Source organism: Strigops habroptila, chromosome 3, assembly GCF_004027225.2.
Source record: "Strigops habroptila isolate Jane chromosome 3, bStrHab1.2.pri, whole genome shotgun sequence".
NCBI lineage: Eukaryota > Metazoa > Chordata > Aves > Psittaciformes > Psittacidae > Strigops > Strigops habroptila.
This window is the reverse complement of record NC_044279.2, coordinates 61,057,667-61,083,772: the sequence shown is the minus strand read 5'-3', so window position 1 is coordinate 61,083,772 and position 26,106 is coordinate 61,057,667. Positions and strand designations below refer to the sequence as shown.

At 40.5% G+C, this 26,106-nt stretch overlaps 1 protein-coding gene across 4 annotated transcripts; it reads left to right on the top strand.

Moving 5' to 3' along the window:
* The first annotated feature begins 6,150 nt into the window (after positions 1-6,150).
* Positions 6,151-22,070, top strand: PYROXD1 (pyridine nucleotide-disulphide oxidoreductase domain 1). Of its 4 annotated transcripts, XM_030479272.1 has the most exons (12): positions 6,151-6,345; positions 8,715-8,795; positions 10,885-11,004; positions 12,396-12,524; positions 14,380-14,453; positions 15,389-15,549; positions 16,520-16,620; positions 17,890-18,019; positions 18,915-19,027; positions 20,545-20,667; positions 20,984-21,121; positions 21,627-22,070. In XM_030479272.1, the coding sequence occupies exons 1-12, from the start codon at positions 6,265-6,267 to the stop codon at positions 21,873-21,875; spliced, it is 1,500 nt and encodes a 499-aa protein (XP_030335132.1). In that variant the 5' UTR covers positions 6,151-6,264; the 3' UTR covers positions 21,876-22,070. The 4 variants fall into 4 exon arrangements, with proteins under 4 accessions (XP_030335132.1, XP_030335133.1, XP_030335135.1 ...); XM_030479273.1 differs by lacking the exons at positions 6,151-6,345; positions 8,715-8,795 and adding an exon at positions 10,321-10,539 and having other exon boundaries at positions 21,627-21,916; XM_030479275.1 differs by lacking the exons at positions 6,151-6,345; positions 8,715-8,795; positions 10,885-11,004; positions 12,396-12,524; positions 14,380-14,453 and adding an exon at positions 14,463-14,853 and having other exon boundaries at positions 21,627-21,916.
* The last annotated feature ends 4,036 nt before the right edge of the window (positions 22,071-26,106 follow it).

Here is a 26,106-nt window from a genome sequence, read left to right as displayed (position 1 = left end):
GTACAATTTTATCTTGGTGAGACTTGGTTTTGTAGATTGCTTCTGCACTCAATGTAGTATAGGACTAGCATTTAGGTTCAAAATAGATGTTGTCAAACCCAAACCAAATATGCCTGCTCCATGGACTGTTTACCATGCGAAAGCAGCAACTATCAATATTAAATTGATGGATCAAGGAGTCACCAAAGACAATTTCTTTACACAGAGTAGTTTGGAGTCTGTTGTTTGGTTTAATTTAACCAACAAGAGAGATTCTCAAAATTTTACCTGGCGCTGCTGCAGTACTGATAAGGACCTCATGGTTGTAAAGGAAATTAATAGTAATCTATCGAACCACAAACCGCACCATTGCATTACAAGTCCAAGCACACTTTAGGGGACTTGCAAGGTGAAGTGGGCTTGGACTTGTAATGTAAAGTGTGAAAAGGCACTGGTGCTGGCCCCAACACCAGGCCCCTCAGCACCAGGCCCCAAACCCACAAGTCTGCCAGTGAAAGACATTTTGTCTCCACACATTTCTAGGTCTGGACCATACGTGATCAAGAACACAGGCCAAGAGCAGGTACTGTTTAAACCATCATGGTCCCTCAAAAGAATAGAATTATCAATACAAATTAATATTTTTAACTATACACAATGCTTCGGTATATACCATACACCAAATCATTGTGTTAGGATTGAACCACAACAGAACTGTACTCTGTCCGTCAGAGTATGGGCGTTCATCTTGACACTGAACAAAATGTCTGGCATTTGGAAATGCACCCTGACGAAAATCCTGAAACTGTACTTGTATATATTGGTAAAGAATGCTCTTGTAAGAGAACCCTTTGTGATTTTGTAGTCGTAGACAACATTACCGTAGATACAAGTAATCACTCTAATATTTGTGTTTGTAATTTTGTCAAGATGATGGGATGTGATTCTAATTATTCAGCTCCTATTATGACTCACCAATTGTTACAGTCTAATTAGATGCTGATTTCAGATCTGCTGCCTACCCACATTGGAATGAATCTCAACTTGATAAGAAACTTGCTACAACATGAATATCTGAAATGACTATTGAAGCAAGCTCAAGAAAATGGATGAAAGACTCTCATTACTGTCCATCATGATGCGGAAAAGATACACCAAATTCTGGAAAGCGTGAAGAAAGACAGAGAACATCAGTGGTGGGACACTCTCTTCAGATGGTCACCAACAGCTACAGGAAGTCTGAAGAAAGTGCTTCATCCTGTTGTTGTTTTATTGATATTAACCCTTTTACTTTTTATCTTGATGATCACACTGAATGTAAAAATCTGGAGTATGATGAAGCAATTACCCTACTTGCTATCCCTATTTAACATGCACTTTATATTCTCAATATATACACGTCTGATAGTCCGCGTAATATTGACACCTGAACACCCTTGTGTGAAGCTTGAGTGACGACAGTCACGGGGTGGATTATGTGGGAAAATTACTTGAGTGGGGGAGAAATCAGAGAAAACTGGGGCCCAAAAGAAGTTGTAGTATTAAGGAAACTTTTTTAGGATGAAATACAGTTCAGTTGGCATGCACGGAATCTACTCCACCACAGTTCCCTAGGCAGCACAACCTGCCATCTTAGCACATGCTAAAAGGAGTAACGGAGGGTGGAGCGGAGTGGAGACACCGTGGCCAGGCTCTGTTGTACTCCCTGCAAGAATGGGAACTTGATGGTACCATGCAGCTGATAAATCGTATGGCAGCTGTCAAATGGAAAACAGAAGATATCCGTTGCTGAGCCAGCAACTGTGGTGAAATCACTTTCCTCAGATGAACCTTGCTCATTATAATCTCACTGTAACAGCAACGCACACCTCCATCCCAAAGTTACCCACCTCCAAGGTATGACCACCCCTCACTGAGCATGCACTCTGTATTTTATTGACTGTATCTTCAAGAGAAATGTGAGAGAATCTTACACCAATCAGTAACAAAAGTATGTATGACTAGAGTCACTCAAACTCCACCTAAATGTAAAAAAATGTATAAAAGTGAATAACGGAGGGGAGAAGTTACGGAGGACTCCATTGTAACTTCTGGGATCAGTTGATGGGCTGAACCTGTCTTCTCCCCATAGGGACACCTATTGGGTAGGAACTTTACTCTATGCATGCTAAATAATTAACTCACTCTAGCTGTTATTAGTGACTATAGTTTTGTTGTGTATTGCTTCAAGCTTGTTTTGCAGCCAGTGTGCTATCAACAGCGCATAAGGGATTTGATTCAGTGATGCTGTCAGCGTGGGTCCCTGAATAGGTTAGTCGAATCACCCTCCGATGCAGTGGGCTGTCCAGTAGAGTTCCCAAAATGGGACATAGACAGGCTGGTCGGACACAAGGGTCTCGTCCTTCCTGGGACACTGACAGGCTGATCAAATATAAAGGGTTCAAGGAAACCCCCCTTATAATGTGACAATATGGTCTGAGCCATAGGGGTTAGTAAGTATTGCTTTTGATTCTACATGTACATCAGTGAATATGAAGTGCCAGACACCTCTGCCCTCCAGCAGCACCAAAGCTCCTCTTCATCTACTACATCACATAAGTGGACTGTTTGGTGAAATTTTCACCACCATGTCTTAGGCTATATGGGACAAGGGGTAGAACATGATGGCAGGACATTTTCGATGGTCCTAGTTCCAATGTGACTGCTATCCTACACTTATTCTCACAATCGTAATTTGGTTTACTACTCGTGTATTATTGAAATTAGTAATTTGGGTGGTGGTGTTGGTTTTGTTTTGGTGTTTGGGTTTTTTTTTTTTTTTGGTAAAATAATCTTTCTAGTAGCCAAAAAAACCCAACTTACAGATAAAATCTGCAACTTACGGTGTCTGTAGGAAAAGTCAACCCTATGTGGATCACGGGGTAGAAGTTAGACATCGTGACTGGAAGACCATTGTACATCAAGGAGTTAGGGATCCACAAAACAGCTGACCTGTGTTGGCGCAAGTCAGTGGTGTGCAGTGCAGTGCCGCATATACAGCCCGGATTCCTTCAGATCGTGCCGTGCTGCGCATATCCCTTGGCTGCAGGACAAACTTAGTCAGCTAATTGCAATCAAGGAGCCTGCTGTTATCTCCATTCAGTACTGGTGATTATCACCACCTGCACAGCTTTGCCTTTATCTCAAAGTGCAGCAACGAGTTCTCATGCAAACACCCTTTTTGTTTGAAATGATGAATAGAAATGTTTTCTTGTAGGAAAATCTTGTAAGAGCTCAGTGCTGGGTAACCTTTCCAGAAACAAGATCTGTATGGTGTTCCTTGTTGGAGACCCATCCAATGCTGCACAACTTGGGGCTCCCAGTGTCTGGAGGGATGTGAGATTATCTATGCTATCCTCTGCTTTGTTATAGTTGTAGCTCAAATAAATGTCATTTTAAGTGATGCTTTACAGAGTCTGAGTGCTTTTCATATCAGAATCATGATGAACCAGCACCTCCTGGTGTCAAAACATGCAGGTGTTTTTCCAGAAGCAAGTATGCAGTTTTAAAAATCATCCAGATTAACCAGAAAAATAATATTGCATCTTCTGCCTTTATGTGAACCAACTACTACCTGACAAATAAATCTCGGAATCTTTAATGTCACTCATCCTGTAAAATGTTTTGTGCTCTTTTAAGGCTTTATCACTTTTCTGATCCCCTTCCAAAGGCCAATCAAATAGTACGTAATTTTCAGTTCATCTTTATTATTCAATCAGTGGATCAGGCACCTCTTGTCTCCCTCTGCTATCACTGTCTGATCAACTTTTCCATCTGCTTGATGAATGGAAGACAGTGAAAGAAAAATAACTCCTTGTAGTATGTACCCCTATAAAAGCTTTATTGTCATATTCTGTACATTAATTCTTTATTTACGAGTAATACATTACTCATTTGCAGACAAAACCTGACATCTCGACCCAAATCAACAAAGGCCTACAGACATGTGAGGAACCCAAACACACTTGAAGAAAAGGATGATAGAAATGCAAACTACATCACTACTGGTAGGCAGTGCAGTTGGATTCTCACAACAGAGCCATGATCAGGCAGGTCCTGTTCTGTGCAAAAGCACTGTGGCCATTTACCAGAGTATGCAGCATAGCAGAGACCCAGTCAGCGTGTTGGGTTTTGCGTTTTTTTCACAGAAAAATTATTGTGCTTTATGGGCAAACGTCTTTCTTCCAGAAGTTCTGTAGCCAATACCCACTCCATCTATGGACTGCCACAAGGATTTGGCTACTGGGGTTTGGGGTGGCTATGAGTGTCACATTTGTATTTAAATTGTCAGTGTCAGACAAGCAAAGTCATGCATTGAAGGTCATGCACACAACTGATACGAGTGACACAGGCACCATGATGGGTGCACAGTGATTTTCAGAGTTCCTCAGAGAACAGTAAGAGGTCTCATTTAACAAAGAGTAAAACCTACTTACCTTAGACTGCCATCTACTTGCATGATCTCACATCCTTTGCTACTCCTTTCCAATGCATGTGCACTAAGCTTGGTAAGAAGTGTCAGGAATGAATTTGCAATGCGTTACTGATACTAAAGCCAAGTCCATTACATCCCCTACAAAAATGAAATGTTGTTAATCTGGAAAAGTTTTTACAGGTCTGCACTTATCATCTCCTTGCTGTCAATTAGGAACTAGGAAGGTATGCTGTAATTGCGAGCAACTATTTTCATAGTCTTAATTTGCCCCATTGTGTCCAAAATGGGTTTTTGTATTTTTTGTGGAGGCAGTAACAACTTCTCTTAGTTTGCACAAGCAAATGCTCCAGGTAAAATGAGAATTTCTCCTGTCATTTGTCATATACTGCAAAGTAAAATCCTTGGAAGACGCTCTTGTGCTTGATGACGCAAGTCTATCCAATTTCTTGCACTGTTTAGGTCAAGTCACTTACTCAAGTAATTTACGGTGGAATGGAATGTGTTCAGAGAACAGAATTTAGTTTATGACCAAAATGGCCAGCAATTGCCTGGACTGTAAAATTACTTTCAATGCTAGGAAAAAAAGTTACTTCTTAAAAAAAGGGAAAATGAAAGCATTTAAAAATAACTGCCATTTTAAAGAATGTGATTCATGTCCTGATAGCTACAGGAATGTCTGAACAGACACTGGCCATAAAACAGGATTATTTTCTGTGGTGCATGCACTTGATAGTTTTACCTTTCATAGCTTATCCCTTCCTCCAAGAGGAAAAAAGCATTGAACATCAGTGTTGGAATGAAAATCACACTTATTAATACGCTGAAAATTCTAAGGTAAACGAGACTGCAAAACCTTGAACTCATTTTAAGCAGCTCATCTCAAACTATAGGCATCACTGGGCAGTTTATCGCATGTCAATTTATTTCCTTAATTTGACACACTTCAGAGAGTCATAGAACACCAGGTTGGAAGCCACCTCAACGATTAGCTGGTCCAACCTTTCCTAGCAAAGCATGACCTAGACTAGATGTCCCAGCACCCTGCCCAACCTAATCTTAAGTGTCCAGTGTTGGAGAACATCATGTTACAGCACCAGGCTTTTTGTCCTACTCAAAACCAAAGCAAGTCAACAGTGAAATCATTTGCTCCGATGAGTGACCACCACCAAACCCAGGCTCTGCCTGCTGCATCCTTTCTGCACAGTACTATTATACCTCATGAAGGGAGGGTTAGGGAGAAGGGAAAGGAGCACCTCAAGAGCATCAGCTTCACGTTCCTCTCCCCACCTCCTGCTAAATTATACTTCTAGTATTGTGTCCAAAACTGACAGGGATGAGGGGAAGGAGGGAAAGGGCAGACCCAGGGAAAACACGGTCTCTCACATTTCCGTGTTTTTTTCTCTTGACTTCCTGTTGAGGAAATGAAGAAAGACCTAAATGTATTTTGTTTTCCTTTAACTTTCATCATAACTATTTGCTATCTGTTCTCTTTGGTCCCTTGACAAAGTCCATCAAAATCCTTCAGCGTCCAGACCTGTGAAGGTCTTGTCCTGGGAAGTGCAGAAAACAAACGCCAAATTAAAAAAATAGTAAGAAAAGAAATAAAAGCCAGTGCAAAGGGCTGGGTTGGGTCCAGTGAGCTAGGGGAGGTCCGCTCCACCACCTGAGCAAGTTTGGGCGCTACCGCGCACCGTAGGCGGAGCGGCGCTGCCGCGTCCCGCACCCTAGCGAGGCGGCGGCAGCGAGAAGCCGGTCCCGAGCAGCGATTCCTTTTCTCCGCGGCCCGGCGCGCCGGGGAAGCAGGCGGGGAAATGGCGGCGGCCCCTGGCGCTGCGCGGAGTCGGTTCGTGGTGGTGGGCGGAGGAATCGCAGGGGTGACCTGCGCGGAGAAGGTAAAGGGCCGGGGCCCCTCTCCGCGCCTCACGCATGCACGCGTTTCCCCCCTCCCCGCCGCCAGAGACCCCATCCCGGCGAGGCGCTGCCGCGCCCCCAGTCGGGGGCCGGAGGGGTGCGGGCGTCTCAGGCCGCTGGCGCCATGTTGGCCTGAGCACCAGCGGAGCGCTAGGGCACGCCGGCTCTGGCCGAGAGGCGTTAAGTGCGCTCAGGGCCAATGTAGGAACTTCCGTAGAGAACAGTTCATTACACTTATGTAGTAATTGTATAAGTAGTCTCAATACAGTAATTACCCCATTTTTAAAAAAATATTTTGGTCCTCTTAAACAAACAAACCCAAAACCAAACAGTCCCAGGGAAACGGTGTTGTACTATATTAATGTTTATCTGTCTAGAAATATTTCTTGAAAGGTTAAAATTGAACTGTAAATGGGCTGCTAAGGGCTTAGGACTGCTGCAGAAAGCCCTTTGGCAGTGAGCGTTGGTGCTCTTCTAGCCTATGTTTTAGTTCACCAAGTCCACTAAAAATGGCGCTCTCTGTTTTAGAAGGATTTCTGTGTTGTGCATCCATAGCTGGGGGCATGCTTGAAATAAACGAGGAGGTTTGGACACAAATTTTGTTAGTCCTGGTTTTGAGCAAGCACAGTTCTGTGGAACACAGTGGCAATAAACAACTTGTCCATCGTGTTGCATTTTGGGTATTCATTATGTGATGTCTTGTAGTTCAGACTTCTTAAGCAGCTGTCCAAGAACAATCATGGCATCATATCTGTCTCAAAAGAAGTCATATGGAGTTACTTACTTTTTGAGTAAATTTTTAAATATTCCAACAAAATGTCTTAAAAGCTGAATTTCCCTTAGAAGTTTGAGTTAGATTTATTTTCTCTGTCACAAAATGTTTCATGTCTTACGTAGTTTCTGCCTTTCATGCTTATATTGCAACGTTTCTTTCTGGATTGTGATGACTTACACATTTCCATATGCATGGATAAACCTAATATTCTATCTGTCAGATTTCTAATTCTAATATTTTAGAAGGTAAAGAAATGCAACAAACATAATACAACCAAATGAAAGTTTGAAACAACCATTAAATCTTAATGGGGGGGGGGGGCGCAAGCATTTGAGAATGTGTTAAGTGATGCAAAGTATATTATGTCAGTCTTAAAATTTTGGGTTACAGTGTACACCTGAGGATTATGTCACAGAATCACAGAATGGTTTGGGTTGGAAGGGACCTTAAAGATCATGCAGTTCCAAACCCCTGCCACGGGCAGGGACACCTTCCACTAGACCAGGTTGCTCAAAGCCCCGTCCAGCCTGGCCTTGAACACTGCCAAGGATGGGGCAGCCACAGCTTCTCTGGGCAGCCTGTGCCGGTCCCTCACGACTCTCACACTAGAGAATTTCTTACCTATACCTAAGCTACTCCGGGTGGAGTCCCTTGAACCGCTGCCCACAATTCTTTTTATGCAGCCCAAGACATGATTGGTTTTCTGGACTGCCAAGTGCATGTTGACAGCCCTTATCTAAGTCCCCAAAGTCCTCTGCAGAGCTACTCTCAATCCATTCACCCCCCCAGTCTGTACTAATACTGTTGATTGCCCCAACCCAGGTGTGGGACCTTGCAGTTGGCCTTGTTGAACTTCATGAGGTTCACATAAGCACACTCCTCAAGCCTGTCAAAGTCCTGGATGGCATCCCTTCCCTCCAGCCTGTCGACTGCCTCATACAGCTTGGTGTTATCTGTAGGCTTGCTGAGGGTGCACTCAATTCCACTGTCTGTCATTAATAAAGATACCAAACATGATCGTGTGCTTTCTACATCATTCTGTAGTTTTTCTGAGTCGTATTAGATACAGCTGGGAGCAGCTGCTGCAGCACAGTGTGTTACATGTCAATCTTTCTTCCTATTGTCTGTCAATACAACACTTAGAGCTACAATGTGTGAAGCATATGTTAGGGACAATTAGTCACTGCTATATGATTTTAAAAAAGTATGTCCAGCCACTGGGTGTTCTCAGAAAGCACATGGTTATAGTCTGTTCCTACAGTTGGCCTTTAGAATACTGTGAAAAATAGTCATTTGAGTAGTCCCTTACACCATGGCTGCAGTTCTTGAAGATGTATTTGTGTGTGAATGAATTAAGATCTTGGGTCTCCAAATTCTATTCGTTTCAGTTGTTATCCCTCTTATGGATAGTACTTAAACACTCTTGAAGTAGTGTTTATCCAATAGGATTCCACTAGACTAATGTAGTGTATTAACATATATTACTTTTCAGTAATAATTTTATTGTTTTAAAATCTATTGATTGTACTCACTCATGACTGTACTCACTCATCATGATTTCTGTTTCTTTACAAGCTGGCCATGGAATTCCCATCAGAAGACATTTTTTTAATGACAGCTTCTCCAGTTCTAAAAGCTGTAACGAATTTCAGACAGGTAAGAAAGACTTAATTTTTCTGATGGTAAGACCTCTTCAGAAGTTCATATATGTACAGGTGATTTAGAACCTAGTCCTGAAAATGCTTATGAATTTGAACTTGTCTTTACATTAGTGTGACTTCAGTGGTGTTAGTAGGACTGATGAGGTATGTTATAGTGATTCCTAATCATTAGTAATTGTGAATATATTCACACCATTCGAGCAAAGGATACTTACGTAATTGAAGTATTTTCGAAGTTACTGGAGCTTTATTTCACTGATTTGCTAATGGGTGCTTCATTTCAAGCTCTGAAATGGTGTCTTTGGAATAAATTACTGAAGAAACTTAGCCTCTCTAGTGATTCTCATACACAATAGTGTGAATTTCGGGCAGAAACAGGCTTTGACAAGTAACAAAAAAAGGGATAGCTTTCTGTGAAATTGACTTCAGCTTTATCTACATCTCCAGCAGCTGGTGATTCAGTGACTTTTTTCCTGCTGATTTGAAGAAGAAAATAAAATCCATGTTCAAGTTCAGATTTCTGTCTATAGGTTCATTAAGCTGGTTTCACAGAGGTACTCAGATCTTAGAAAGCACTGCTCTTTCTCGCACTCTGAGGGAACTTGAAACTCTACTTTGGGGCATGGAAAGAGTTGGAGACTGGATTGCCCAGAACTTGGGATGCAGAGCTGCCAGCCGGTAAGAAGTTAGGTTTACTTCTCAGGGAAAGTCAGGACACCGAGAGCTGGGCTTCCACCTGGCATTTATTGTCATGACTCTCATAGAATCATAGAATGGGTTGGGTTGGAAAGGACCTTAAGATCATCTAGTTCCAACCCCCCTGCCATGGGCAGGGACACCTCGCACTAGACCATGTAACCCAAGGCTTTGTCCAGCCTGGCCTTGAACACTGCCAGGGATGGAGCATTCACCACTTCTTTGGGCAACCTGTGCCAGTGCCTCACCACCCTCACAGTAAAGAACTTCTTTCTGATATCTAACCTGAACTTCCCCTGTTTAAGTTTAAACCCATAAAAATACCATGTTTTTGAAACATGGTATCTAACAGGTGAGGCATATCTCACTACAAGTAAAGAAAGATCACTCTGCAGTTTGTCTGACAGCCTGGTTTTATTATAATTCTTCCTGGTATATGAATGCCTAATTCAAATCACTACAGGGGAAAATAAAGCAGAAAGAGATTTGAACAGCAGTTCTTTGCATTTAGTACCTGTAATTGGCTATCAGCATCCCTGCTTTTTCCCACTGTTTTTTGTCCAGGGCTAATGGAATGCTCAGAAGATAGCTGAGAGACTTGGAGCTCTCTGTGAGACTGGTAGAGTAATATGCAAGTAAAAAAAAAAAATCTTCTGAGCTTGAGAGAGCTGACAGTAGGGTCATGAGTATCCAGGAAAGACATTAAACATGCAGAAGTGTAAAGTCTGTAATTCACATTGGCACAAGTTTTCAGCATCTGAAGAGTATTCTGCTAGTTGAAGGTAGCAGAATCTTAAGTTTTGGACGCAAGCATCTTCATTTCTCTCTGAATTGCAAGCATGGTGTGGTTTCTGGTTCCTAGCTGTGATCCAGACTCTTTGAATATTCGATAAAGTAGAAGTCCTGGAGTCCCCGTTCCAGAAGAAACCCAGAAAATCAACATAACTTCGAATGTTTTCCAAGTTCCGGTTTGCCAGCCCCCACCCCAGTGTCTGAAATATTGGATAGTGACTATGGGCAAGATGCTAAGTAAATGTTTTGAGGTGATCTTGAATCTGTTTTGCCTGAACACTTGCCTTATGTCCTGCATACAAGCTGAAGAACAGTAAGCCCTTTTTCTGACATAAGGGCCAACTACCTACAGCAAGAGTTTTTTGAAGATGGTGTCAGCAGATTATATTTTTTTTAAAAGAGCATACCAGGAACAAGCTTGAAAAGATTCTCTATATAAAAAGGAGCCTTTAGTAGTAACATGATAACATGTTTTGAGACAATATGGACTTTCTGTAGTGATTTCTTTACTGGAAGTGAACATAACGTATTTTGTTACAAGCTTTAGAAAAAAGATAAAGAATTCACATTTTTAAATACCTCTCTTCTTTCTACAGGTCTCCAAAACACTTGAGGAATTTGATGTAGAAGAGCAGCCAAGTTCCCTATTAGAAAAACGATATCCCAATATTAAAGTTATACAGTCTGGAGTAAAACAATTGAGAAGTGATGAACATGTAAGCTAGTGTTTTCTCTTTTATATGGCTTTTCAAATTATTTATTAAAAAAAAAAGGTAACTTAAATGGTTGAAAGTTTAGAGTGTGAAATTCTGTTCAAGAACACTGGTTATTAAAGTGTTAAATTACCAAAATTACAAGAAAATACTTCCTAACTTTAATTTCATTTATCACTCACACTGTTGTTCAAGTAGAAATATATACAGGGGACAAAATTGTAGATCAGAAATTACTTGTTAATTAAGAAACAATATGTTTTAGATTGAAATCTTTGTCACCTTAGAGATAGATCACTGAAAACCTGATTGGAATCACAGAGAACCCAGTCAGTGAAACCAATACTGTATATGAATCCAGGTGTCCAGACATTTCTCTAACCCTTGATTGGAGATCTTGCAGATTCCTGAATTACTGCTTGTTGCTAGAGAGACCCAATATTAACAACTTTGTGATACTAAAAAAAAAGAAAAATAATAATTCTGAAAGACGCAATGTTTCCACCTTCTTTATTTTTTTTTCTTCAGCAGGACAAGTGTTGCAAGTATGAGCAGGTCCAGATCCTTGAGAGTGTCTGTGTCAGCTTGACATGTTACTTTTCACTTTGGCGTTTATTTATCAGAAATTCACATTCAGATCCAAACCTCGTTGTGCTCATTTTAAGTCACAGAGATAGGATCCCAGTTAGATTCTGTGAATACTCTGATCTAATTATATTGTTAGATCATTACTATAATTTGGAGGATCTTTCATCCAAAACCTTTAAAAACACTCATTATGCAAAACCTCTGTAAACTGTTTAGCTTCTAGTTTGGAAAATGACAAATAAAGTCATAAAATGTTAAAATATAAGTACTGCTTGTTGCAGAATGATGTAGCTGGTTTAGTGCCTTCCCTTTTTCTTTAGCAAAGGACAGAATTTGCCACCTTTCTAAGCTGTATTCTAGCCTTTGCCTGGTTAAGTTAACACAGGTCTACCGTTGTTGAAATGTTTTGAATGAGATTCTTAATTGCTACTATGTAATAGTGCATAGACCTACATCTGTTGCTGGAGTGCAGGGGACATTCGTCACATGGAAAACCTGTTCCGTAGCACAGCTAATGAGTACAGAATGCCACCAAGTGGTAATCTTTCTGTTTCACCTTTCTTTGAGTGCACCATATGCACTTTCGGTTTCACCAGTTGTATGAGGTCATATACTTAGGCTTGTAAGGGTGTGGTGAGTGTAACGCAAATAAATGACACGCAATCAATGAGAATATGAAGGTTTGCTCTTTAAGAAGCCAGTTACAGCATTTAATATCTGCAAAATACTGTGACATGAAGGAGAAAAAAGCTGATGTTCTCTTAGGTTTCTCCAACTGGTTTTTATTTTTTCTTCATTTTCAACAGAAAATTTTCACTGAAGATGGGAAAGAATATATGTATGAAAAACTTTGCCTGTGTGCTGGAGCAAAACCAAAATTAATTTTTGAAGGAAATCCATATGTATTAGGAATCCGGGATACTGACAGTGCACAGGTAAATGTGGTTTAGAGTTATAAGTGGAAAATATATTCCTGATTCTGATGGAAAATACTAAAGATGATTGTGGAGTGAAATGGTGAAACATAAGGTGATGTTTATTATTATATATCCTTAAATAAGAAGACTTTCAGTAGCAGATAATTTATTTAATGGTATTTTAAGGCTATTTAATTAGTCACTAGTTTATAGATACCGCATAGACAGTATTTGTAACATGATAATCTAGAATTAATGGTAATCTTTTGCCATCCAGACAGAAGCCAATCCGAAAACATAAACAGGAAGTAGGCACTAGTAGAAACTTCCGTGAGGAGGTGTACCTGGTACACGATATGAAGGGCTACTTCTTACAGTGAAAAGTTAGTGAATGGCTTTTTTTGTCTTCCTAGTTCTACTGTAGCTTGTCCTCATTGTGCGTCAGAGAATTACAGTTAAAGATGTGGGAAAGTTTTCACGTGAGGGATGACTTAATAGACTAAAACTTCAGCTTGGAAGTAGAAAGTGAGGTTTCACTGCTGTAGGTCTTCAGAATTAAAGAAGGCAGGGTAAAGGTGAACACTGCTTCTTCACAACATAAGAACTGTAATTCATCAAATAAAGTTTGACATTGAGAATAAAAAAGGAGTTACTTTGTCAAGCAAACTGCTGTGAAACTATGAAATTGTTGTTGGTTGGTTTAGATATTCAAACTTTAGCTGAGTTTAAAAAAAAGAAAAGAGAAATAGAAAGGAAAAAAAAACGAAAACACAAAAATGACAGTCCTCAATGCATTTATCTTGTCTAAATTGAAGATGCCACTTGAGTGGCACCAGTGGTGTCTGGAACCTGTGAGGATGTTGCAGGATAGTGTCATGTGTCGTTATCGTCTTCTGATGGTCTTCCATGTGTATCCACTGGCAGCCACTGGGAAACAGTAGACTGGGCTGTCACGTCAAAGCTGATGTTGAACTTTGAATGAGGCTGAAAATGCTTGTTTCTGGGGTTGGATTTGTTGGGGTTTGGTTTTGTTTTGTGGTTGGGTTTTGTTGTTGTTGTTTAAATGGTGATTGGTTGCGCTCACTAGTTCCTTCTGATACAATGTGAGCATCCTTCTCTGAAGGGATTAAAGAACTACAGTTTTCCTTGTTCTTTACAGTTCAGGTTCTCTGACACAATTAGGCAGGTAAACTGGAAGTATGGATGAACAGATTTTCATGTAATTGCAGTAGTTGATCTGAGCCACTTCAGGTATTTTCTTTCAAACAAATCAAGAATCATGACTGTGATCTGAAAAAACACTGTCTGGGCTGTATTGTATTTTATTTTTTTCAGTTTCTCTCGCCACTAAGATGGGATTTGGAGACTCTGAAAGGTTTTTGCACAAATACAGTTGGTTCTCAGATTCGCTACAAATCATTTTTTAAATTCCCAATTTCTGATCAGGAATTTATAAACTCCTCAATTTCTGTATCTTTGCCTTTTTAATGTTATGCAAATTACTGTGAAAGTTATGCAAGTTGCGATAAAACTGGATTAATAGATACCACAATGCTAATGGTCTCTAGGACAGAGAAAAGTCTCCTGGATTCTGTTAAGGTCTGTAAGTGGCTTAAGTGTAATTATTTAACTTCTCCTGTTTCAATTTGAGACTTGTAAGGCTGTACCAGTAACTTCATCCCTTAATGTTAGAACTTCACAGGTTTCATGAGTGTCTGTGCAGATTTTGGTGTAAGTAAATGGGTATCACTAGTCTGAGAAGGTCAAAATAAGACGACTAGCAGAGCACGAAAATACTGAAAAGATATAATTGATCAGTGTGAGGGAACTTTTGACCTAAGTTGTAATTGACTTTTTTCCTTTCTTAATGCAGGCTTTCCAGAAGAATTTGGCTCAAGCTGAGAGAATAGTAGTGGTAGGAAATGGCGGGATTGCACTTGAATTAGTGTAAGTAAATGACTAAGTTTAAAAGATAGATATGCAAATAAAATCTTTCTAGTGTGCATGAGTTGGGAGAAGGTTGACTTATAAAATTGTAGCTCTTAAAGAATTTAGTAGCAAAATTGATTAAAATTTTTTTTTTCGCAGCGTAGTGGTGCTTACTGTCACGTAAAATTCAGCAAGCTTCAGAAGAAGCTTTGACACGTAGATATCGAGAATATACAGTGTCTGAGTTGGCATCAAGAGAGAATTCTGTTAAGGCTATTAAAGGCAATATGTAAGTTATAAAACTTGTCTGACTTCTGGAAACAGAAAGTGTAATGGGAATAAAGAGGCAGCTTATCTTGCACCAAGCCTAATCTAAGCTGATAGAGCTTTGAAGTGTCCGATGTGGCCTTTGTCACAGGTAAGCTACTGAACCATGTGGTCCTGCAGTCTGCTACGTTACAGAGCCGCCTATCTTATGCAGATGTATGGGCTTGTTTTGTGTTGCAGGGAATCACTTTTTCACTTTGACTAAATTGTTCTCTGCATGTCTCTACCAGTTCATGTTCCAGGTAGTACAAACAAGATCCAAATGCCTTTTCTTAGCAGTGGGCAGTCTGGCAGAAATGCACATTTTTTAAATTGTGGGGAGCAGGAAATACTAAGTAGTAATATTATAAATATGATCTACCTCCCTTCACCCTCCACTCTGGTGCAGCTGAGGTTGTGCGGGTGAGAAAGTTTGACCTGTCAGCTTGAAGAGATTTTAATTTCTTTTTTTAATAGGTTCCTTATGAAAATACTTAGACGCAGTAGTGGATTTGATAGGTTTAAAAATCTTGGATCCCTTATTTCTAGGTTCTGGAATGAAACCTGGCACACTTCTAGTTGCACTGCTAAGAGTCAGGTCCTTTTCAGGTAGTCTGTGACTTTATCCATTGTTTAAATGTCCACAGGTATGAAATTCAAGGCTGTGAAGTGATCTGGGCTATCAAAGACAAAGCCATTGGGAATACTTTTTTTGATGCAGGAGCAGCCGAATTTCTCATTCCAAAGTTGTCTGCTGAAAAACGAGAGGCTCCAATTCAATGTAAAAGAACCAAGTACACAATGGAAGGTATGGTGTTTTGGTGTCCTAACACTGCAGCAGCAGTTTTTAATATTAACATAGTCTTAAGATGAGTTAATTTAGCAGGCCATAAATAAGGATTACTGTTATCATCAGTAGGACTCCCTTCCTTAAAAAAAAATAAAAAAGGGGTATAAAACCCCATCCCGAATATATGTAGAGACATGGCAGCATGTAAAAGTGTGCTTATCTTTTATATCGGTGCCAGGTTTACATTTAATTTCCTGTATTCCACCTGCTGAAGAACTTGTTCTATTTTCTGTAATACTTGAATGTTTTTCTGATTTATGGCAGCATTATGTAGGAAGGAGCTCTCCCGTAATAAGCTGTTGGAGGACCAGATGGAACCCCTCAGGATGTTATTACAGATGCAGTGAAACTGCAGTCTTAATAACAAGAGTTAACTAGAACTGCATGAACAAACACTACACAAACATGTATATGACCAAAATAATAACAAAAAGAAAAGCATGGTTCTGGATCGGAAGAATAAATTGTAAAAGAATCAGCCAGAACATCACAAAATGGCACCCAGTGTTCTTCATATGTATCATGCTATGTTAAAATTTGCACTTTTGTGCAATGGAGGGGCCAGTGCACCTTTGCTAGCAGATAGACGGTGATTAGCAGTGATATTAAGCAACTAAGTCTACTGTGGGTCTCCAGAACTGTGGTGCTTTGGGGTCTGTCTGGCTGTTAAGGATCCATGCAGGCATCCAGCAGGGGCATGGTTGTTTTGGAGATCAGTGAAGTAATGAAAGGTGTGAAGTTGCAAGGTGTTAAAAATTCTGGCTTGGAGTCTGATTTGCCTGCAAAGTAACAGGTTTTGGATTACACACTTTTGTTCCCCCTTTTAGTAACCAGATCGTATTTCTCTTAATTGAGAATCCTTGTTCTGAATCCTGCAGGCCATGAAGTATGCATGCTAAATCTGATAGTCTTCATCTCTTTCCTTCAGGAAGTGAGGAAAAAGAAAGACCTATAGCAGCGTCTGATAAACTGGGCAGTGCCTTAGGCCCTGACTGGCATGAGGGTCTAAGTCTTAAAGGGACTAAAGAGGTATGGTCATAATCTTACATGTTTGTTTAAATGTTGCTGTAAGTGGGGAAGGATGACAGAACGTGCAATGTCACATTCAGGATTATTAGGAAAATAAAATGTACTTGAACTGATTCTCCTGTTTCATCAGAATTAAACAGGAAAGTATGTTAATACAGATAAAGTAATATTCTGCTTCAGGAAAAAGGTGGCTAATTGGCTCCCCTGGCATGTTTTTACCAATTTGCTCTTCAGATTGAAACATAAATGTTGGCTTGTAGCTTTCTGTAGGACTGGTGTCAATCTTCACTTTAACCAGCAGCAGTGGGGCCTCTATTGTCGTCGTAGCTACCATACGTATGGGAGGATTTGTACAGAGGTACAGGGAATATCAGTCTTCTGTCACAGTGGATAATGCAATGCAAAATCAGTAGTGGGGATGAGCATTGTGAAGAGTAAAAATCCTCACTTTTTTTGGTCAGTTTTGTATTTATTAATTTCTTAGGTGCTTGCATCTGTTACACACATTAAAAAAACAGACCTTTCAAACAGTGATAGATCCTACAGAAATAGCTTTACAATGCCAGCTGAAGGATGTTTAGGATATTCAGCAGATTAATCAGTGGTGTTTTGGCTGTTGAAGGCCATGGAAACATGTTTGCGTAGTGAAGAATAAAACCATTCAAGGCCAGAATCCACAAAATAGTTTAGAGAAACGGGTAACTTTCTGAGTTTCTGTCTCAACCTCAGAGTAGGAGTAAGTGGCTGAAACATGGGTTGATGGAACAGGATGTATTTCCTTTTTCTTTTTATAGCATTTAGAATATAAACTTAATGTTGTTATCAGTATTAAGTTTATGAAATATTATGAAATAATGAATTCATGACAGAAAAATGAAGGATTTGAAACCCCGAAAGACAGGAAAGATAAGTTTACCTTTTTCTGTTCTGATAAGTTCTGAATTCTTTTCCTGTAAAGTCCGGGGAAGTTGAGTATGTTTTCTGGTGTGCCAGAAACATCTGGGTTCTTGTGAAATTTCAAGGAACATGAGGTGTCTGCTGGAAAAGCAGATAAATTGCCATTTGCTGTGGTTAGATCTGTGCCAAAAAAGGAACAAGTGTGGGAACTCAGCTAATGTGTCGTGCTTTAGGATGGGGTATATGGTTTGATTTTTGGTTTGTTTGGGGTTTTTTCCCAGTTTAGTGAAGTCATTTTAGGTGAAGGTGCACTTGCTATTAAAAATATTGCTATTGCTGATTATGTTTGCAATTTTGTCGATCTTTCTTCAGTTTTCTCATAAAGTACATATTGAAATACTATGTGAAGTAAAGAAAATATACTTACAGCAAGAATTTCTACAACTGCAACAGACTTCTTTGGCTTTTCCTAAAGAAGAGAAGAATGTGGAATCAGATGAAGGTAGGTGCCAGTGCTGAGCAGAAATAACATGTTGAAGATAAAGCAGTGCTGGAGCATGTTTGATCCTGTTTGCTGTTTTGGAGCAAATACAGATTTGGAAAATAAATCCTTTATCTCTATAATCAAATGGAGTTCTAGCAATTTACAGTAATTGAGAATTTGATTTATGGGCTACAGTTAAATTACAAAATGTTATGGGTGAGACCCTTTTACCACAAACTCACCTAAATCCTCTATGCAGAGTAGTCCCACCTTGTAAGTCCAATAAATTTATATTTTAATAGTGAAAGTAAAACAGAAGCAAAAAAAACCCGAACAGAACAATATTTAGTGTCAAAACTGAAATAATTCTTGAAAGAAAACAGAAGAAAATATCACTTGTTTCATGAATTCTATCTATAAATTCCACTGAATTGAAATTAATATTTAAAATACTTTTTTAATAGCCAGTTACTTCTGGCATAAAATTCTAGGAAGTCAAATCTCTGACATTCTTTTTGCTTTTGAGGCATTTCCTGTGCATCAGGAAACTTACATATAGAAGAATATTTGGCAGTTGCCACATACTTCAGAGAACCTCCCACGGGTCTGAAGAAGTGGCAAGTGGCAGGACTTGTGTATTAATGAGGGCTCTGATTTAGGAAAATTCCAAATAAATTTAATAGTAGGACTTGGAGCTAAGCTCCAAAATCTCATGGGTTTTTCTAGTCCTGAGTGAAGGTCAGAAATGTTATAGGTAACCTCTAATTATATCCTTTTAGTTCTCCCTATCCAATCAGTTAGATGTCTCAATAGATTTTTTTTTCCTTTTTATTTCATCTCTTACTATAAGACATAATTAATAAAATAACATCTGTTGGTTACATTCTCAGGGCAAAACTTTCCCCTTTTTCAGTGCTGTGGCCTGTATATGTGGAATTAACTAATGGAAAAATTTATGGATGCAATTTCATTGTCAGTGCAACTGGAGTTGTGCCAAATGTTACACCGTTTCTTGCTGGCAATAATGTAAGTACATGATTTCTTTTGAAGTTTGTTTTGTTTTTTTAAGTAAGGTGAACTAAGCTTTTTTCAGCTGGTTTATGCTTTTGTTCTGACGTGGATTGCTACAGGTCTCCAATGTACAGCATTTCAAAGTAAGGCAGGTATGCTGATGTTGGAAATATAAAATGAATTTCATTTGTGGTCTTGGCTTATTATGTTGCTCCTCATATCTCCTGGTAGACAGTACACACACAATATACACTGTTAAGATTAAGCCTGTACAAAGAGGGAAAACCACTTGTATAATTGGTTAATGTGGCAAATATTTAGAATAATTTTTGTGTTATTTCTGCACCATTTTTTATCTTACAAGTCTTCACATTTTTCTCCTGGGAAGGAAGCATTTACTTTCAATATCCTTAATCTGGGAAAGAGAGCTATAAACATGCTCATTTCATTGAGGGAGGTCATGCTTTAAATCAACATCCCAACGTGGATGCTAATTACGGAGTTCATAGCTGCCCTGTGAATTTTCAGGCCTTGTGATCCTTCTGTCTCCATGGTGGGTGTCTGGTTTAACCCTGGTTGGCAGTGGGATGGGGAAGAGAGTTGGAAGGAAAAGTTGCAGAAGTGAGAAAACTTTTGGCAAAAATACAAAATGTTACTCTCTACCTGTAACACACGTAGTAGGGTTGGAAATTTGGCAAGCTGTGTTACTTCCCTGCCCAGGGCATCAGTAATAGTGTTTTAAAAACCCATTTTGTGTTCTGAAATAATGTTCTGTGTTCTAGAAATAATGCCTAATGCTTTTTATCTTATGGATGTCTTACCACTGCATAGTTTCATGTTAAACAATTTTATTCAGTATGTAATGCTTTTCAAAGCTTTGTTTTCATACATAGTTAGATTTTAAAGGATGTTTGAAAATCACTTGTAAAATGGAACACCAGTCTGCTTTTAAACTTGGTGAGAAAAGAATGCAGAGATTGCTGGGAAATTCTGCTTTTGTAGGCCAATTTTCTCTTTGCTTATTTGAAGGGTTCTTGGTTTGATATGATTCAGGAAAAGCTCTGCAGGGGGCAGGGTTGCATTTCCACGTGAAGAAGTAATACTTGATACGTAGGCATTGTGAAACATGCTCCACTGTGGCACTCACTCTTCAGGGGATCCATTTTCTTCCCCTGATGGTGAAGGAGCCTTGAGATGGAGAGGTTTGAACCACGTTTCTCTTGTGGTGTCAGGCTTTCCTAATAGAGTCAGATTAGATGGGACAATAGGTAGCCATAAATTGTTCACTCTGAATGACCTTTCTGTTGCTACATGGCACCCAAAAGAGCACTTTGCTGGCTTCCCATAGTGTTTATTCATATCATTTTAGACCTCCAAATGTTTTGATTAAACAGAATAGTGAATTTACTGAATTTTTTTAGGAGTATGCCGTTAAAAAGTAACAAATGAGATGGCTGCTTAACACAGGTAAAGTTGAATTACTTTGTTTAAATGATTATTTTTGTTATTGCTGAGTTGTGTGAATGCTTTAGTTTGCTCTAGGTGAAGATGGAGGTCTTAAGGTGGATAAGCACATGCACACATCCCTGCCAGACATATATGCAGCTGGAGATATCTGCACAGCGTCCTGGGAACCAAGTCCAGTGTGGCACCAGGTAAATCAAACCATATGAGTGTGCGCTCAGCAGCAGTCTAATTGCAAAGTAAATTACACAGATGGGAGAAAAGAAATTGAAATGGATTGATTGAAATGGAATTGGAATTGAAATGGAAACCAGCGAATAAGTAGATAATCCTGGTGTGTCGGTGACACATGATTTTACCTAGGTGGCGGGAAGCAAAGCTGTTCAGCCTTGCTGAGTGTAATAAATCCGTAGTATGCATTGGTGAGAACAGTGAGTGTCGGTCACTGCATGGAGACATTCTTAAATGTCCTCTTAAGTCTTTACATTTATTTTTCTTTGGTTTTAGATGAGGCTGTGGACTCAAGCCAGGCAGATGGGATGGTATGCAGCCAAATGCATGGCAGCAGATACGTTAGGGGAATCAATCGATCTGGATTTCAGCTTTGAACTATTTGCTCATGTTACAAAATTTTTCAATTACAAGGTAAAGTAAATGCAATGTGATAGCCTTCAACCACTGAGTAACACACATTGCTTGCTTATCTTCACTTGCTGACACTGAGCAGATGCTTTAATATTGACAAAACGGTCTTCTCCCTGTAATAATTAATCTTAGTTTAGATTTTCTCCATTCATGATAACTTTGAATGCTGAAACTGAAGAGGGCAATGATCTGTACAGATGTGTTACAACTTCCAATTGGTGACTGACAACTGCTCTACTCTGCATCTCTGCGCATACATTCCATTCCACTAGGTTTCTGTCCTTGGATAACGTCAGCCAGAGTTCAGCATGGTAGCTGGTTCGTTACTGGGTTCTGCGTATGATAGTTCAAGGTGAAGATTTTTAACCTGTGAAGGGGGGAGGTTCCCCCAGGACAAATATTTCCCTGTTTGCATCAGTCTTTCGAAGCTTTGAACTGTACTGGCAGAAGTACTAAAAGCCACTGCAATGCTCTTCTGAGTGCTTTCTCTTTTTCCTTCTGCTAGGTGGTGGTTTTGGGAAAGTACAATGCTCAAGGCTTGGGTTTAGACCATGAACTAATGCTGAGGTGTACCAAGGGACAGGAGTACGTGAAAGTAGTGATGCAGAGCGGCCGAATGATGGGAGCTGTGCTGATCGGTGACACGGACTTGGAAGAAACCTTTGAAAACTTAATTTTAAATCAAATGGATCTTTCAGCCTATGGTGAAGATCTCCTGAATCCAGATATTGATATAGAAGATTATTTTGATTGAACAAAACCCCATTTCCATTTTGTATAAAGTTTTGACACCGAGTAATATGTCTTACATAACTCTTTCCTCAGGATTACCAGAAATGTACCAGGGATAAATGCAGTTCCTTAATAAGATTTTGTATTGATCTTGTCAAAATACTGACTGGCAAATTTAATTAATTTGTGTCAAAATGCAGCAACAAAAGCAAGTGAATTAGTGTTGGCAAAGAGTTTTCATCTGGGTTAGATGAGTGTATGAAAATAAGGCTGTAAGAGTCTTAACAAGTGGGCTTCACTGTGCTGTTAAGGTGGCACCATATTCACTTGAATGCAAGGTAGCCTTCACTTTTTAGAACTAAATGAGATGTGTTAAATCCCATGCCTGCCTCGTAGCTCTCTTCTTCCCCAGACCAGGCAAGACTCACCTGCCGTGGTTACCAGAGCCCAGTTTCCCCATGGGTTAGCAGCAAGCGTGTTCCTCATCTCAACCAGCCAGGATGCCGTGATGTGATACGATGGTGCCGCCTGACCCACCCAAAGCTCCCTCCAACGTGGCTAGGGCAAAAAATCCTGCTTCCTAAAACCACCTGCTCAGGTGAACATTTACAAGGCAATCGCACAGCACGTTGCCATTCCCACTGGCACCCTCCACCGCTCAAGACCTGCGAGTACTTGCCATGGGTTTCAAGGCTCCTGTGCCAGCTAATCTCTCTCAACTGGCTCAGATAAACAGAGGACATCTATAGGGCACAGGGCGCTTGGAGGTCTCACTGCCTGGGATGTGCTTGGCAAAGATGCAGCAAGATGGATGCTTTATCTTCTAGCCCCCCCCAGGTTTCTTTCTCAACTGTATTTTCACTCAGCTAAGTACAGGACACAAAAACTTTGAATGCTGAAGCCAGGATGAGCTGTCAGTTGAGAGCAGCTCTTCTACTGCTTGTCACTTCAGCTGCTGAGTGAGGTATCATGGTAGAGCTGCCCTGGTGCGTCCAGTGTAATCTCCAACAGAATCCAAGTGCAGTGTGCTCCACGGAGAGGCTAACACAACAGCACTGCTGGACATCACCCGCAGCAGCATTCTGTCTCACAGCAGCCTGCTCCACAAGCTGGTGGATCCAGCTAATGTGGTAGATGGTACCGGTGCCATTTTGAATGTGAGTCCTGTATCCGACAGGATTCTTAATAGACAGCTATTGCAGTCACTTAACCAAACCATTCATAGGGACTTGTGTGTCTTGGCTGCTGCCTGCCTGCACCCAGTTCCCACTGTTACACTTGGCTCCAGGAGGGAATTTCTGCAGGTACTAAATTCCAATTTGACTTGTAACTAGTGACAAAGGATCGACTATTAAGTTGCAAATGGGGGTTTAAGATGTTTGTTTTCAATCAAAGGTACAGGCTTGCTTCAAGTTCCTTCTTTAGTTGCTAGGCATAATTCAGTGCTTAGGTGAGAAAGCTCAACAATTCAAGCTGTTCCTTAAAGTCATCTCTGCATTCCACAGTCCCATGCATGGGCACAGGTTGTTTCAGACTGGTTTTTGGGTTTGTTCTACAACTGCTACTTGGGTGTTGCTGTTTGTTTAGGGTCAAACTGGGAATAATTTGTTGTACTCCACTAAATGCAAAATTGACAGCACATATTGAGACTTCTCCTAGAAAATCACACTATTTTTTTAAGAGAATGACTGTTTAAATGAATTAATTCTGCTGTTGGCAAAGGTTTGAGGTAAACAATGGGTGAAATAATAAGCTTTAGTCACTGATGAGATTCTACCAGAAACATAAAGATGAAAAGCATGTTCTTAATCATGGTTGTTTCATATTTAAGTTGACATACATCTGCATGTCTGGGGCTTGGGGGGCAGATCCAAAATGAAACCTACCAGAACTTCAGTTTATAATGAGTTTGAACTTGCCTTGCTGATCATGGGCTGCTAAGATCTTCAAAAAAATCAAAAACTCAAATCTGGCATTCCCCCTCTTGTGTTCCCAAGCACTGCTTGAGGTCAGCAGCAGCACCTGGTGGGTCTTTCCCACTCTGGCAGCACAGTTATTTGTTTCTGAAAACACTGGTGTTCATCAAAGGAAGGCGACAGGTACATATTTCTACTGCTGAAATGGGAGGCAGACAAATCCTGTAGCTGAAACTTTTCGTCTGTCCATAGAGATTGCTGAGGAGAGCGACTGCGATGCTTGGTGTAGCCAGCGAGGTGCAGTGTCCTGCATCGCAGTTCGAGTTACGCGTGTAAAGAAAAAGACTTCATGCCACTTAGTGCCAATTAGTTAATTACACAATGCAGAAGGTAGGACTGAGCAAATAAAACATTATGCACTTTAAATGACCAATTTCAGAGGATATTGGTTATGTAACTGTAAGTACTTCCTGACTGGGAAAAGTAGGAATGAAAAAAAACTTACCCTGAGCCCTCAACTGAAGCCTTTAACATACACTTGCCTGTTCTGAAAAGCACCAGCTGGTCTGAGCTCTTCAAGCACTCCCTTGGGTTTGTTTCAGCCGAAGTGTTTACAGTGAGAACAACCCATCATGGTACAACCCCTGCAAGGAGAGTCCTCGTTGTGGGAGGTTTTAAAGACACAAGGGATCAGGGTGCTGATAACCTGGCCTAGGCTTCCTTTCCCACAGGTTGAGCAAATGTTTCAAGGCCCTTTCCTGCCAGGGCTGTTCTGTGACATTGTGTTGTCCAAACATGGAACAGTGCGAAGCTACCCCTCCTGTTTCCTCCTTGTTTGGAGAAGAGTGTCACTTCACTCAAGTTTACCTACTGTATGGCAATGAGTCTTCTGTTATTGCGAATATAATCAGTCAAAGGTAAATATGAAGATGGCAGTAGTTTTCTAGCAACTCCCCTGGTTACTGAATTTATCCCAATTCATAATTCAGATTTGACAGTCCTGAAATTTGGGGTTCAGTAGCTATCATCTTCACCTTCTGGTTTGGAAGAAATTAGGCGGGAAATACAGAACCCTGAGGGCAAGGAAAGACCACTCACTCTCATTTGTAACTTTCATGTGGTTCAAAGATAGTTTTTTAATAAATAGCATAATTCTGACATCTGCATTGCTGGGATCAAGCACTGAGCATAAACAAAACCAAAGCCTGGCCCTTGGTTGTGGCTTAGGAGCCGAACATGGGGGCTGAGCTGCTCTTCAGGCCTTTTCCCCAGCCCAGCTGTTCCTGCTCCCAGCACTGACAAACCCAAGTGACACTGAGAGCACCACGTTTTCCCTTAGCAGCAAAAGCCCTGACTGGTCACCTACCACTAGGATGGTGGTAGCAGCTCATGCTTTCCAAGCTCATCAAGGTAATGGCTGAAGCATTATTTTAATCGTCTATCCCTTCGCACCTAGTACACTAAGGTCTCCCCATGTTCAATCTCAGATCCTGACAGCGTTCAACTTCAGATACAATTTTTCTGCCTTTCTAGGAGGACAAAAAAAACGGAAAAAAAAAGAGTATCATTTCAATCTACTTCCAAACCTCAAAATTAAAATTCGACCATAATTCCTAAATTATCAAATTCCCACTACTTGTGAAACATCTTAAAAACAACTTCTGTTTTCTATTCTACTCTTCCTTTATAATCCTGAGTGATTTTTATCATCTTTCTTCTCTTGACTGTCACAGTTTTGACTAAGCTTGTGTTGAACCAGTGTATTAGGGAGAAACGCGCTCAGTGTTCATGCAGACAGTTATTTCACTGCTGTCAGCCACAGTGTAGAACCACTGCCTTGGACCTCATGAGAGCAGATTTCAGCTTGTGCAGGGACCTGCTTGTCAGTATCCCAGGGACACTGCCCTGGAAGGCAAGGGGGCTCAGGAGGGCTGCTTGGTTTCCAAACCACAACCTCCTCAGAACACAAATAGTTTATTCCTCTGTGCAGAAGGTCAAGCAAGCATGGTGGAATGCCAACATGGGTGAACAGAGAAGAACTTGGCTAGCTCCAACACAGAAAGGAAGCAGAAGGTACAGGATATCCAGAACAAATGGAGCCATTGCCTGAGCACGCAGGGAGGGAGTTAGAAATGTAAGAGCTCAGCTGGAGGTGGAACTAGCAAAGGATGTGAAAAGCAGTGAGACAAGCTTCTGTACGTACCTTAGCAGCAAAAGGAAGGGTAAGGATAGTATGGTCCCACGCCTCAGAGGGGTAGACGAGCTAGTGACATTGGACATGGAAAAGACTGAGGTACTCTTTTCGCCTCATTTTCACTGGTGTGGTTTTTCCCTCAG

Excerpts from the sequence above, each read along its gene's own strand:
- PYROXD1 (XM_030479272.1), top strand. The coding sequence starts at position 6,265 with ATGGCGGCGGCCCCTGGCGCTGCGCGGAGTCGGTTCGTGGTGGTGGGC. Across the intron at positions 11,005-12,395 it reads AATTGAGAAGTGATGAACAT|AAAATTTTCACTGAAGATGG; the intron begins GTAAGCTAGTGT and ends CATTTTCAACAG. Across the intron at positions 18,020-18,914 it reads GAATGTGGAATCAGATGAAG|TGCTGTGGCCTGTATATGTG; the intron begins GTAGGTGCCAGT and ends CCCCTTTTTCAG.